Source organism: Perca flavescens, chromosome 11 (genome assembly GCF_004354835.1).
Source record: "Perca flavescens isolate YP-PL-M2 chromosome 11, PFLA_1.0, whole genome shotgun sequence".
Lineage (NCBI taxonomy): Eukaryota > Metazoa > Chordata > Actinopteri > Perciformes > Percidae > Perca > Perca flavescens.
Genome location: NC_041341.1, coordinates 3,947,774 through 3,963,348, shown reverse-complemented (window position 1 = coordinate 3,963,348; position 15,575 = coordinate 3,947,774). Strand labels below are relative to the sequence as shown.

Sequence of the window (15,575 nt, the reverse complement as noted above, 5' to 3'; positions counted from 1 at the left end):
AAATCATAGAAAAGGTGACATAATTGTCAAAAAAGCAGCTTAAGCGCAAAAAACTTTGAAATAAAGCAGCATTAATAATGAAGTTGGGGTAAAGTTTTGTGCTTACGTGTGACCTCCAGGAAACAGGAAGTCTTGAACTCCGAGGCGTCACACGTGTACATCTTGGCGTCGTCCGGCAAGCAGCCGTGGATGACCAGCTTCCTCTTGACTCCATCTACGATCAGGTCGTACTTCTTGGTCTTCCTGACTTCCTGTCCCTCTCTGAACCAGCGAACCTCGGCGTTCTCTCGGGAAACCTCACACTCCAACGTCACGCTCGCCTCTTCTTCCACCGTCTGGTCCTCCAGCGGCTTCGTGAACTCCACCGGCGGCTCTGCACACATTGACATTAATCATTAATACATTTTAATCAAAGACAAACATCTGTTGAGCCTGCGGTGCGTTCGAGTGTCTGCGGTGCATTCGAGTGTCTCACGTCTGATGATGAGTTGCGCCTGCGTCTGGAAGTCTTTGGCGCTCAGTTTGACTTCGCCGGCCTCCGAAAGCTTCACGTCTCTGATGGTCAGAGTGTGAACTCGCCCCACCACACGGGTCTTCACCTGCACACAAACACAAGGTATCATTATTATTCCCAGAGGGCAAGTACAGCCAGCAGGAAACTACAGACAGTAGAGAGTAGTATGTAGAGAGACAGCAGAAGAGAGCAGTATGTAGAGAGACAGCAGTAGAGAGTAGTATGTAGAGAGACAGCAGAAGAGAGTAGTATGTAGAGAGACAGCAGTAGAGAGTAGTATGTAGAGAGACAGGAGTAGAGAGTAGTATGTAGAGAGACAACAGTAGAGAGTAGTATGTAGAGAGACAGCAGTAGAGAGTAGTATGTAGAGAGACAGCAGTAGAGAGTAGTATGTAGAGAGACAACAGTAGAGAGTAGTATGTAGAGAGACAACAGTAGAGAGTAGTATGTAGACAGACAGGAGTAGAGAGTAGTATGTAGAGAGACAACAGTAGAGAGTAGTATGTAGAGAGACAGCAGTAGAGAGTAGTATGTAGAGACAGCAGTAGAGAGTAGTATGTAGAGAGACAGCAGTAGAGAGTAGTATGTAGAGAGACAACAGTAGAGAGTAGTATGTAGAGAGACAACAGTAGAGAGTAGTATGTAGACAGACAGGAGTAGAGAGTAGTATGTAGAGAGACAACAGTAGAGAGTAGTATGTAGAGAGACAACAGTAGAGAGTAGTATGTAGAGAGACAACAGTAGAGAGTAGTATGTAGACAGACAGGAGTAGAGAGTAGTATGTAGAGAGACAACAGTAGAGAGTAGTATGTAGAGAGACAACAGTAGAGAGTAGTATGTAGACAGACAGGAGTAGAGAGTAGTATGTAGAGAGACAACAGACATCCGACAGAGTAGTAACCGAGCCTGACCCGAGTCAGACAGGCATTAAGATATTTGTGTCCAAGCCCGCCAGTTAAAATCTCATTTATTTCTCATACTAATGACACATGTAGGTGAGTTTGTGTGAAAGCTTTTATTAATCAGCTGTAGGAAGGCATTCAGAAATGTCAACAGATGAGGTCATTAGCGCACACGGAACAACAGCTACCTACATAATCAGCTGTTTTAAATTTAAAATGTTCAACGCCTTATCGCGCTGATGTGACCGAGCCCGACCCAAACCCCAACATCATTCCTAAATATCTGTCCGAACACGGCCCGGCCCGTTGGGTACTGTCAGGTCCCGTCGGGCTCGGGTCGGGAATCCATCCTCTAGCACCATTCACCAAGGCAAATTCCACAAAAGTGTAACTTGATTTAAGCTATCACTGATTGAAGTTTATCTTCCTGCAGGCTGATGCTAGCTTGCTAGATGCTAACTCGCTAGCACTAACTGCAGGTCTTTCTACATATAAGGAGCTGAGAGTCTGGCGGAAGATAACAGCCGCAGCTCGGCTATCTCGGATTATTTTTAACTGCAGCTTCAACACTGTAAAAAATACCCTGGAAATCCGACTGATAAACCGCTGCTGTTCAGATCGGTCTTTAAAAGAAAATCAGCCGATAGTTTTAAGAGAGATGATGATCCAGTTTATAGAAATTCAGTTTTTGTTCTTGCTTCAGGATTTTGTCTCATGTTGACATGTGATTCAGAATGAGACATAAATAAACTTCAAAACAAGTTGATTTGTTAGGAATACAGGTTAAATGATCTGTTTAAATTCAGTAATAAAGTCTTTAATAAAACTGACTGACGGGTTCAAGATGGAACTCTAAATTTCTAAAAATCCAAACATTGTTTTACAGTGTGTTAGCTGGATTACACGGAAGTAAGGACTTCAGATTATGAGATTACATTATTTAACGATGGAAACCGGATCTGTTTTTACTGAACACATGAAATCTAAATGCACAAACTGCAGAAAGATCTCCATCTTAACACGGTCCAAAATTAATATGCAAGCCAAGCTCCTACTGCGGGTACATTTTAAATTTGGCGAGTAAATCTCAGAGGGCTCTCCGCCATGTCGGGTAAATGCAAGGGTGTAACTTTGGTTTGAGAAGTGGGGGTCTGGGGGTCCTCTGCCAGAATTTTTTTTTCAATTTGAAACCCATTTCCTGCATTTCTACATACATTTATAGGAACTATGGTGATACAGAATCCAGAAAATAATTAAGTTGACCAAAATTAAATTCTGTCAGAAAGAATAGTACTAAACTATGTGTAAGAAAAAGATGTCTTACTTTCTTAGTGGCCAATCACCGAGACTTATAAATGAAATAATATCAAAATTTGAAAGGCCCGCATGTCCCCTGTGGAAATTACGCCCTACAGTAAATGTTTGTATCTAATAATTCTGTTTCCCAGTCTTCATTTTGGGTGAAGCTGCAGCTACTTTCTTCTGTCTATTTTCTGAGATTAAGTGTGCGTAAACACAACTTTACGAGACAAACGGCGTGATGAGGTTGATCCAACTTGCAAAATGAAACAAAAAAAATAAAGAAATGCTTCCCAAAGAAAGTAAGATAAAAACTGAGGCTAAACCAGCAGGACTCGCAACCCCAACCAGAATGTTTTGTGATGGATCTTACAAAAGAATCAGAATTTTTGGGCCGGTAGAAAAGATGCTTGGTCTGTGGATTTTATTTCATCTACCTGACAATTTGGCCGGTGGGTGAAAAAGTAAATTTCGGACACTCCATCTTAACCTCGCTTTGTGTCTCTTTTACTCTATTTTGTTCAGAGTAAATGAAGGAGTTCCCTTGCTGGAAACATGTTAAATGTCTGTCTCACCCGCTCGCTGGCCTCCATCTTCTTTCCCCCCAGGAACCAGTCCACGGCGATGCCTTCGTACGACAGCTCGCACTCAAAGGTGGCCGTTTCTCCGGCCGTCACCGTCACGTCCTTCAGAGGACGCATCAGCCCGATGGACCGGGCTGCAGACACAGACGGAGACAGAGACACAGAAGACATGTTTAAAGGTCTGCGCCGAGTGTAGTTTCCTGGCACAGAGTTTTGTGAAGCCTCAGAGATTCTCCCTCTTCAGATAAAGTGTCTAAAATAAACTCAGGCTCTGATTGGCCGACGGAGACACTCAACACTTTCTGCTGCTGGAACACAAAGTGCTCTGCGACACAAAAGTTTCCACTTTGATTTAAATTTAAATGTAAAGTTACAAGACGAGACACTTTATGATAATATAATAATCTCCAAATCAAACAGAAGCTAAATGTTTGCGTGTATTGTACAGTACTGAGTACAAAGATCTGACACATTTTACTTTCAATACAAATCTCCAAAGATATAGATATAAACAGATATAAAATGTATTGTTTTCCAAATGTATTGTATCTTATACAAACATCTGATCGAGCTACAAAAAAAAAGCCCCGTTCAGAGCCCTGAGATCTTGGATATGTGAATAAAATGGACTGACCTTTGACCCGGAGCTGAGCGTTGGATTTGGCGTTGGCTGCGGAGAAGTCGACGCTGCCGGCCATGTCCATGCGCACGTTGTAGAGGATCAGCAGGTGTTTGGTTCCTTCCTCCTTAATCTCAACATCCTGGAAGAAAAGAGAGTCATTCAGCAGGCCAACAAGTACCCCGATAGTTTACTAAAACCAGCGGTGGAAGAAGTATTCAGATCCTTTACTTCAGAAGAAAGTGGCATGAAAAGAAAAGTTTCAAGTACCTCAACATTTGGACTGAAGCCCAGTACTGGAGTAGATGTACTTAGTTACATTCCACCACTCTATATATATATATATAATTACTCCATATATCTGTAGTATATATTGGACTTACAGGACACGGCAGCAGAGCTTCTCCCTTCAGCTTCCAGTTTCCGTGGACGTCCTCTTCTGAAATCTCCGTCTCAAACTTGGCTGTTTCTGTCTCCGTCACCTCCACGCTGTACAGCGGACGGACAACCTTAATGTCCCGCTCTGCAGGGAGGAAGACCAGGACAAAACATTAGTATGAGAGATGCGACTAAAGAGGCTGGAGCAATTTGGGAAAATAAAACAAATTAGGGGTGAAAATGTGGGTAAAATCCCTAAAAAGGGTTAGGGTTTGCGTGTCTCTCCGAGTGTGACGCGATGATCTCTGTCTTTATTGAGTTTCAGGTTTGGAAATGATAATTTTTGGAGCCAAAATTATGATTTCGATATTAACCTTTCTCTCCATGAATTGTGCACATATATATCGATAGTGAGAGTAAAACTACACTCTCAGAAATAAATCCAAAAAATAACAAAAAAAAGTTCTGTCAACTCATTACCCGGATTGATATAAAATTATCTTATACAAAGTTGCTCAAGAAAACTGCAAAAAATGTTGAAAGAAATTTCTAAAATGTCGAAAAAAGTAACACTTTTTTTAATCTCCCAACCCTGCTGTGGCAGACAAAAGTTGTTGGAGCACAAATTATGCAATTCCAAATGTAAAAAACTAAAAAACAACTGTGAATCTCGTTCTATGGACAATTTCTGTTAAAATATACAGTCATGTAACTGTTGATACACAGATATTTCTTAGAGTGTTGACTCATTATGAACAAGAAGGGGATGTGTTTGTTAATAGTTCTTGGTACGTTGAGTACAGTCACACCCTTTTGACAATCAGATTGAAGGCATGCGCTCCGTCTCTATGGGACTACTTTCTTTCGCTGATGATACTCTGCATTATACGGCAGATGACCACATCCATATTCAGACTCTGTGAAGAGATTTACCTTCTATGTTGAGTCTGGCGGTGGTTTTGTCCGAGCCGCAGTCGCAGGTGTACTCTCCGATGTTGGCCTTCTCCGCCTTCCTGACCATCAGGATGCGCTTCTTTCCGTCTGTGCTGATGGCGATGTTCTTGGACGGAGTGATCTCCTTCCCGTCCTTAAACCATTTGACGTCTGCGACCGATTTGCTGAGTTCACAGACCAGCTTTACCTCGTCGCGCTCCACGGCCGTGTAGTTCTGCAGCTTGGTGGTGAAGTACAAGTCGCCCTCTGCACACAAACAGCACACTCTTATTATCTAAAGTCTGTTTGAACTAAAACTCCAAACATTTGCATTAAAACGTAACTCTTAAAGGAGACTTATGTATATTGTGTTTCTACTAGAACATGTTTCTATTCTTTAATATTCAAAAAACACTATTTTTCTCATCATCTCTGTTGGAGCGCCTATCTCTGTAAGAAGCCTGGTCTGCTCTGATTGGTCAGCATTTCTGTCTCTGTACAGTGCAACGGATTATATAGCAGGGCTTTGTACCGTGAAAAACACCAATAAGGCTTCTAAACCAAATACTACACAACCACACATCTTTCATACGTAATGTGACCTGAAATTTGGGAAAATTAAATATATAACATCTGCAGCCAAGATTGCAGCTTTCCCTGACGTTAGCATGTAGCTACATGTGACAATATGAACACTGCAGTAGCTGCCTGAATCATAGGACAGTTTTTTCTACAATCGGCTAGGAGTCACGTGAAACGGAGTCAAGAGTAGAAAAAACAAGCAAAATGGAGCATTCAGAACAGTGGGGAATCTGAGGTTTTAGCTCATGGGCATTTCTCTAAAATACCTCTTTATTTGAAACATCATCCGACATTGTAACATTATAGATATATATTGACAGAAAATATGGAAAAGCATAATAGATCGCCTTTAAGGAGCCTTCAACAACAGGGACTTACATGTATTAAGATATAATTTCTGAAACTCTGAATAGTTTATCTTGTCTGTGTAACCTACCTTACCTTCAACTTCCTCATCAGCCAAACTATTTTTAGAAAATCAACAAACTTTTTAATTTAGCCTCGGAACTGAGATTAAACATATGAAGGACAACTAAACACTGACCAATGACAGTGAGCATGCCGTAAGCCAGTAGTATCTGTCTACTGGTAATTTCTTAATTTGCTTTCAAGGCTTCTCTTCTTTTTGGATTTGTGATTCATGGCTAGTCTACAGAAACTCAAGATCGCTTCGGAGGTTCGGCAGAATTTAGAGGATAAGGCTGTAGACCACATGTGTCAAACTCAAGGCCCGTGGGCCAAATCCAGCCCCTCGCAGATCATGATCCGGCCCACATCTCAATTTAGGTTCACAATACATTTTGGCCCACCTAGTTTTTGTCACTTTTTCTAACGTTTTTGTCACTTTCTCTGACGTTTTTTGTCACTTTTTCCAAATTTTTTGTCACTTTTTCTGATGTTTTTGGGCGCTTCTTTTCTATGATGGCTGAGAAACATTTTCCTGACTTCTTTAGGGCTTTATGTCGACCAAACTGTGAGTGAGAAGACTATATGACACGTGCAATAATACAGTCAAACATATTTTACTTTTTCGATTAAATAAAAGCCTATCAATAAATTAAACATGTCTGGCCCTTGATGTGATTCTTATTTTCCAGTGTGGCCCTCTGGGAAGTTGAGTTTGACACTCCAGCTGTAGATGTACGTAGGCTGTGATAAACATTTTAGGTGACTAATAAAGAATGTAAGAATCACTTCAATTTCCATATAACTTTTTGTTAAAGCTGCAGGGAGAGGGGCTAAAGAGCTACAGGTTGCCTAACCCTGAAACCAAACATATGATGGACATCCAAACACTGACCGATGACGGTGAGCATGGCGGTCATGGTCTTGTCCATGGCCTCCACTTTGATCATGGAGGTGTCGTCGATGGTAACTTCTTTAAAGGCCAGTGTGTGCACCTTCCCGTGGTCCGCCATGTGCACAACCTTGCTAGGATGCAGGCGCACATCGTTTTTGTACCAGACCACGGAGATCTTGTCGTGGGAGAGTTCGACACTGAACTCGGCCGTTTCACGCTCCTTCACTGTCACATCCTTAATCGGTTTGGCAAACTCCAGCCGAATACCTGCCGCAGAAAAACAACCGTCAGACATCTGATGCAGAGAACATATCTTAAAAGAACATCCAGTTTGTCTGAAATTAAATTAACCCTCCCGACACATAAAACCCAGTTATCTTGTATGACCCATTTAATATAACCCAGAATTATCTTGTATGACCCATTAAATAAAACCCAGAGTTATCTTGTATGACCTATTTAAGTACTGTCGATAGAAAAGAAAATTACCCAAAATCCCCCGACAGCAGCTAGCAGCTAGCAGGGCGAGCTAGCTACCGGCAGGATTGTGACAGGGTAGGTGAATTTAAACAATGTCTGAGTTGAAAACGCATCTTGTTTGTCACGTAAGGGCCATGTTCATGTTGCACAGACATTTTAATTGCATTTTGTGTCTGTTAAGAGGCACAAAGGCACTCTAAAACTTGCCCCAACAACTGCTGTTTTAGCTCAGTGGAAGCTTGTAGACATAGCTGCAGCTACTCCGTGTTGCCTGCACCGATTTAGGTAGTTTTTTTTTTTATATCGACAGTACTCGCATATTTATATCGATCAAGATTAACATAAAAATTGGCCAGAATTCTACTTTAATAAAACCCAGAGTTAACTTGTATTATGGCAATATTTATTACCTTGTATGACCAGTTATAAAAAGCTTTTATAAACTCAGAATTACCTTATATATTGTATAGTATTTATGTATTTATTACCTTGTATAACCAGTTTTCCGGCCGTCCTCTTGTCCTCAGCCTCGAACATGTACTTTGCCTCGTCGTCGTAGGCAGCCAAGCGGATCACCAGAACAAACATGTTTCCATCCTGGATCATCTCGTACTTGTCGTCTTTCTGCAGTTCCTGGGAGCCTTTCAGCCAGCGGAAACTCTTGGGAACTCTCGACAGCTCGACCTCGAACCTCGCCTCGTCCTTCTCGTACACCTGAACGTCGTTCAGCTGCGTCAAGAAGTTCAAAGGAAGTTCTGAAGGGAAACACACACAGAGGGTAAGTTCTGAGAAAGTTCTGAAGGTAAACACCCAGAGGGTATGTTCTGAGAAAGTTCTGAAGGTAAACACACAGAGGTGTTTACGTCAGGACAGGTGGTATAGGACGAAGTAGGGTAACGTTGCTGTTGGTTATAGGAGGAAGTAGGCTAACGTTGCTGTTGGTTATAGGAGAAAGTAGGGTAACGTTGCTGTTGGTTATAGGAGGAAGTAGGGTAACGTTGCTGTTGGTTATAGGAGGAAGTAGGCTAACGTTGCTGTTGGTTATAGGAGAAAGTAGGGTAACGTTGCTGTTGGTTATAGGAGGAAGTAGGGTAACGTTGCTGTTGGTTATAGGAGGAAGTAGGCTAATGTTGCTGTTGGTTATAGGAGGAAGTAGGGTAACGTTGCTGTTGGTTATAGGAGAAAGTAGGGTAACGTTGCTGTTGGTTATAGGAGGAAGTAGGGTAACGTTGCTGTTGGTTATAGGAGGAAGTAGGGTAACGTTGCTGTTGGTTATAGGAGGAAGTAGGGTAACGTTGCTGTTGGTTATAGGAGGAAGTAGGCTAACGTTGCTGTTGGTTATAGGAGGAAGTAGGGTAACGTTGCTGTTGGTTATAGGAGGAAGTAGGCTAACGTTGCTGTTGGTTATAGGAGGAAGTAGGGTAACGTTGCTGTTGGTTATAGGAGAAAGTAGGGTAACGTTGCTGTTGGTTATAGGAGGAAGTAGGCTAACGTTGCTGTTGGTTATAGGAGGAAGTAGGCTAACGTTGCTGTTGGTTATAGGAGGAAGTAGGCTAACGTTGCTGTTGGTTATAGGAGGAAGTAGGCTAACGTTGCTGTTGGTTATAGGAGAAAGTAGGCTAACGTTGCTGTTGGTTATAGGAGGAAGTAGGCTAACGTTGCTGTTGGTTATAGGAGGAAGTAGGGTAAAGTTGCTGTTGGTTATAGGAGGAAGTAGGCTAATGTTGCTGTTGGTTATAGGAGAAAGTAGGGTAATGTTGCTGTTGGTTATAGGAGGAAGTAGGGTAACGTTGCTGTTGGTTATAGGAGGAAGTAGGCTAACGTTGCTGTTGGTTATAGGAGGAAGTAGGGTAAAGTTGCTGTTGGTTATAGGAGGAAGTAGGCTAATGTTGCTGTTGGTTATAGGAGAAAGTAGGGTAATGTTGCTGTTGGTTATAGGAGGAAGTAGGGTAACGTTGCTGTTGGTTATAGGAGGAAGTAAGGTAACGTAGCTGTTGGTTATAGGAGGAAGTAGGCTAACGTTGCTGTTGGTTATAGGAGGAAGTAGGGTAACGTTGCTGTTGGTTATAGGAGGAAGTAGGCTAATGTTGCTGTTGGTTATAGGAGGAAGTAGGGTAACGTTGCTGTTGGTTATAGGAGAAAGTAGGGTAACGTTGCTGTTGGTTATAGGAGAAAGTAGGGTAACGTTGCTGTTGGTTATAGGAGGAAGTAGGCTAACGTTGCTGTTGGTTATAGGAGGAAGTAGGGTAACGTTGCTGTTGGTTATAGGAGGAAGTAGGCTAACGTTGCTGTTGGTTATAGGAGGAAGTAGGGTAACGTTGCTGTTGGTTATAGGAGGAAGTAGGCTAACGTTGCTGTTGGTTATAGGAGGAAGTAGGCTAACGTTGCTGTTGGTTATAGGAGGAAGTAGGGTAACGTTGCTGTTGGTTTACCTTTGACCTTCAGGTTGGCAGAACACTTGGCGTTGGCGGCGGCATACGCCACCTCACCGGTCATTGAGACTTTACAGTTGTACAGGATCAGAGTGTGTTTGCCGCCCTCCTCGATGATGTCCACATCCTGTCAAATAATATCACTCAACATCATTAACTAAAACATTAATATCACTCAACATCATTAACTAGAACATTAATATTACTCAACATCATTAACTAAAACATTAATATCACTCAACATCATTAACTAAAACATTAATATCACTCAACATCATTAACTAGAACATTAATATCACTCAACATCATTAACTAGAACATCATTAACTAGAACATTAATATCACTCAACATCATTAACTAGAACATCATTAACTAGAACATTAATATCACTCAACATCATTAACTAGAACATCATTAACTAGAACATTAATATCACTCAACATCATTAACTAGAACATCATTAACTAGAACATTAATATCACTCAACATCATTAACTAGAACATCATTAACTAGAACATTAATATCACTCAACATAATTAACTAGAACATTAATATCACTCAACATCATTAATAAGAACATTTCGCACAGAAATTTAAAGCGGGCCGGCTACTTGGTGCACATTCCAATGCTAATATTACCAGTCCTAAGTAAGATGTGTGTGTGTGTGTGTGTGTCTATGTCTGTGAGTGTGTGTTTGTGTGTTTGTGTGTGTGTGTCTATGTGTGTGTGTGTGTGTGTGTCTGTCTGTCTGTGAGTGTGTGTCTGTGTATTTGTGAGTGTGTGTCTGTCTGTGTGTGTGTGTGTGTGTGTGTGTGTGTGTCTGTGTCCGTTTGTGTGTGAGTGTGACTGTGTGTGTCTGTCTGTGAGTGTGTGTGTGGTGTGTGGTGTGTGTGTCTGTGAGTGTGTGTATATGTGTGTCAGAACTTTTTGCTATGGTAATTTGCCTGGTAAAGGAGTAGAGGAGGGAGGGGCAGACAGCATCTTCAGGTCAACCATGCTAATTTAATGATTATTATACCTCCAAGTTCCTTCTTTAAGTTAAAAATCGTGAGTCCAAACGCCAAAATATTATCATCACCAGAAAGATCAAAGTCTGCCTAACGCATTGATTTGGTTTTGTTTGTGGTGTCAAATATAAGCGCCACAGAGCAGGTTATAAAAAGGGTACCATCTGATCAGATATTTCCTTTCGTTTTTTCTAATGGGGCCTATTCGGCAGTTGGTATGCACGTTATATGTCTGCAACCGGAACAAATTTTCCAAAATCTTGACCTAAAATTATGTATGAAGAGTGAAAATTGTGGGAGAGAGCAATTTCTCTAGAAAACTATCAGAGGATGGTACAGTCCCTGCCCACTGAAGCAACTTGAAATTCTGTCACATACAAACACATTATATTATGCTTACAGAAGAAGGACTGAGGACTTCTCCGTTGAGTTTCCACTGGCCGTGCACATCGTCCTCGGAGATCTCCACCTCGAAGCGAGCCGTCTCTCCGTCAAACAGTTCCACGCCATAAATCGGACGCACAACCTTGATGTCCCGAGCTGGAAGGGAAACAAAAGAAAACGATCAAAGAATTTAAATATAAAGTTCCTGTTGTGTTCATTCATGACGTTACAGGAACATTAGTTTGTCCTGAAAGGTTTCAGCTGTTGTGAAATAAAAGAACAATCAGCTCCATGTTCACACAGATTAACAGATTCAGAAGAACATAGTTTAATTCGAGCATCTGGACTTTTGTGGGGGAAACTCTAAATATTTTCATTTAGTTACTGAGTTTATTTCTGTTTTCTCTGATTGCCAAGACTTGGGAGAAAATTCTTATAAGCCAATTGTTTGTAACTACAATTACACGACACAGATTCGCAGACTTTGAGACTCATATATTCCCCAAAAAGCAGAGAGTTTTTTATATTGTGGCTGTGGAACAGGTTGTTTATAAAAGTGTTATCATTGTTTTTGCTTGATTTGCTAAATTTTATGATGGCTAAGTTACTTTGTTTGCTGAGGTTTTTAGGCCTTTATGTCGACCAAACTGTCAGTGAGAAGACTAATGTTACTGCTACTACATTACACATATCTGTACATGTTCATTGTACATATTACATAGCCTTATTTATTCTGCTCTTATAACACTGCAATATATTTCTTGTCCTGCCTATGCACCACCTGTCTATACTTGAATATCACATTGCACTTTTCTGCTTTTTTTGCACTTCTGGTTGGACGCAAACTGCATTTTGTTGTCTTTGTATTGCACAATGACAATAAAGTTGAATCTAACCTAATCTAATCGATACGAGACATGCAACAATACAGACAAAGAGATTTGACTTTTTCTAAATAAAAGCACGTCCATAAACTTTACATGTCTGGTCCTTGATTTGATTGTTATTTTCCAGTGTGGCCTTTAGTGAAATTGAGTTTGACATGAATGATGCTTTAGAGCGTCCCGTCTACCTTCGATTATGAGGCTGGCGGAGGTTTTGTCCGTCCCACAGTCGCAGGTATATTTCCCTTTGTCGCTCTGCGTCACTTTCTTCAGGACCAGAGAGCGGCGCGTCGCCTCCGACCGCATCACCACCGTCTTGGAGGCGATGACTTCCTTCTCGCCGTAATACCAAACCACAGGGACGTCTTTGCTCAGTTCACAGTCCAGAGACACCTCGTCTTTCTCCGTGGCAGTGTAATCCTGCAGCTTCGTCACGAAGACAGCGTCGCCCTCTGCAACACAACCGGGACCGAGAGTCAGATTCATTTCAGACAGTTCGCTGCAAAAGTCCGATCTACGCAAACGTTACAAAGACTGGAGACGCTCCTCCGGGAAAGGAGCAAAGAAAAAGTAAGAAAGTATGAAAATGAAATCCAAGTTGTAATAAACAAAAATGATTCTTTAAGTCTTGTGTCTCGTTCAAATCCCAGTTGAGACTTTAACTTCTATCATCAAATAACTTCAGATATTAACTTCATCTTTGACATGCTTTAAGCCTCCGGTTGTCTTGGGGTCCAATTTGACCCATTTTCAAAAAGTTTCTGTATCCGAATCCGAAGTTTCTTTCAACCAAATTGTCCAAAAACATAACGTGGATGGTTCCATACAACCATTACTCTTTACAAGTAGAACAAATTATCAGTTCACAAAAAAATAAATGATCAAGAAGGAATTTTTTTGAAAAAAAACCCCAACAAAAATATAAAAAAGTGCAGAAAAAAATCTACAATAACATGGGAAATTTGTGACAAAAACGTCACCAAAAAAAGTTTGAATTTGAAATTTTGGACCAGAAAAAACAAACAAAAGTTGCGTGGTCGATGGGAAGACAACAGGAGAGTTAATGAATGAGAACAGAACACACTGATGCAACGTGTTTGTAAAGGTCTGTCCGACTCAGGCCTGAGATAAAAGAGGAAGAGGAAGGGTGTCGTTACCTATGACCGTGAGTTTTGCCATGGAGTAAATCCCTTTGGCCTCGGCCTTTACCAGGCACGTATCATCTAGAGTCAACGTCCTCATTTCTAGAATGTGTTTCTTTCCTTCCACGTGTGTGAGCACGGTTCGGCTCACATGGAGCTTCATTTCGTTTCGGTACCAAACCACTGGCACGTTATCATGTGACAGCTCGAGTTCAAATCGAACCGTTTTACCTTCTTTCACAGTTTGGTCCTGAAGCTGCTGCACAAACTTCAGCCTCATGCCTGAAATAAACCAGGTCAGTGCACACAGACAGAGGGGTTTGTCGCCATCCAACAAACATCCAAAGAGGAAACAACAGGAAGCGTTTGTGTGTGCCACTTACCTTCCACGGCCAGCTGAGCACTAGATCTCTGGCCCAACACTTCGATCGTGTACTGAGCCTCGTCATCAAATTCACAGCTGTTTATGATCAGCATGTGTTTCTTTCCATCATCCATTATTTCATATTTAGGGCTCGGGGTGACAATCTCCACCCCCCTGAACCACATGACCTTTGACACCTCTTTGGTGATGGTGCATTCAAACTTAGCCTGTTTCTTTTCAGGCACAGAAACATCCCGCAGTGGCTCAACAAAGCCCATTTCGATCTCTGCGAGGTGCAAATCAATCCGCCAGTTAATCACAAAAGGAGAAACACAGACAGATCTTTTCTTACCGTATCCCTTGTGAAATTCCTTCGTTTTCTGAGACCCACAAATGCAACACAACAACACAAACACAGAGTAGGGTACATGTGTGTCAGGTTTGTACCTTTGACGCTGAGCATGGCGCTGGTGACGGCGTTCAGCGCCTGATATGACACCTCGCCCGCCTGATCCAGCTGCACGTGTTTCAACGTCAGGAAACGCTTCCCGCCTTCAGATTTAATGTCGCAGGTCTGAAAGAAAAGAACAAACACATTACTTGAGTTCTCGGAAAGGAAAGCAGACTGTTACATCACTGTTACGTACAACACAGTCATGGTGTTTTCATTCTGAGATCAGGGTTTTTGTCTTTTAAACTTACCGGAGACCTCATCAACACCTGGCCTCTCAGTTTCCATTCCCCGACTACATCCTCCTCCGAAATCTCAGTGTTGAAGTTAGCTTCCTCCTTCTCGACCACCTCCACGCTGGAGAGAGGCTTCAGGATCTCGGCCTCGCGCTCTGAAACATCACACACAAGAGTTAACTACTAATACTGAATAATACTTAAATACTGAACATGATCAGGGCTGCAACTAACGACTGTTTTCATAGTCAATTAACCTGCCCATTATTTTCTAGATTATACAAAATGTCAGAACATAGTGAAATATGTCCATCCCAGTTTCTTAAAGGTCCTATGACATGCTGCTTTTTGGATGCTTTTGTATAGGCCTTATTGGTCCCCTAATACTGTATCTGAAGTTTCTTTTATATAGACCTTAGTGGTCCCCTAATACTGTATCTGAAGTCTCTTTTATATAGGCCTTAGTGGTCCCCTAATACTGTATCTGAAGTCTCTTTTATATAGACCTTAGTGGTCCCCTAATACTGTATCTGAAGTCTCTTTTATATAGACCTTAGTGGTCCCCTAATACTGTATCTGAAGTCTCTTCTATATAGACCTTAGTGGTCCCCTAATACTGTATCTGAAGTCTCTTTTATATAGACCTTAGTGGTCCCCTAATACTGTATCTGAAGTCTCTTTTATATAGACCTAAGTGGTCCTCTAATACTGTATCTGAAGTCTCTTTTATATAGACCTTTGTGGTCCCTTAATACTGTATCTGAAGTCTCTTTTATATAGGCCTTAGTGGTCCCCTAATACTGTATCTGAAGTCTCTTTTATATAGACCTAAGTGGTCCCCTAATACTGTATCTGAAGTCTCTTTCCCATAATTCCGCCTTGGTGCAGAACTACAGCCACTAGAGCCAGTCCCACAAAGAGCTTTCCTTAGGATGTGCCATTTCTGTGTCTGTAGCTATTGAGGAGGAGAGAGGGGGGGGCAAGGTGGAGGGTGGGGGTGTGGCCTTGACCAACTGCCACTTTGCTCATTTGAATGCCATGATGTCTCTCTCTCATGGGTGGGCCAAATTCTCTAGGCAGG

At 41.7% G+C, this 15,575-nt stretch overlaps 1 protein-coding gene across 1 annotated transcript in view; it reads right to left on the bottom strand.

Annotated features, from left to right (window-relative positions):
• The window catches only part of LOC114563906 (titin-like), a 288,313-nt gene that overhangs the window by 153,060 nt on the left and 119,678 nt on the right, over positions 1 to 15,575 (bottom strand). Inside the window, 15 exon segments of the mRNA XM_028590893.1 lie at positions 107 to 373; positions 476 to 599; positions 3,291 to 3,433; positions 3,934 to 4,060; positions 4,302 to 4,441; positions 5,230 to 5,496; positions 7,112 to 7,378; positions 8,080 to 8,346; positions 10,024 to 10,150; positions 11,434 to 11,573; positions 12,490 to 12,753; positions 13,459 to 13,725; positions 13,827 to 14,093; positions 14,255 to 14,381; positions 14,510 to 14,649. Of these exon segments, the coding sequence (XP_028446694.1) occupies positions 107 to 373; positions 476 to 599; positions 3,291 to 3,433; positions 3,934 to 4,060; positions 4,302 to 4,441; positions 5,230 to 5,496; positions 7,112 to 7,378; positions 8,080 to 8,346; positions 10,024 to 10,150; positions 11,434 to 11,573; positions 12,490 to 12,753; positions 13,459 to 13,725; positions 13,827 to 14,093; positions 14,255 to 14,381; positions 14,510 to 14,649 (2,934 nt within the window).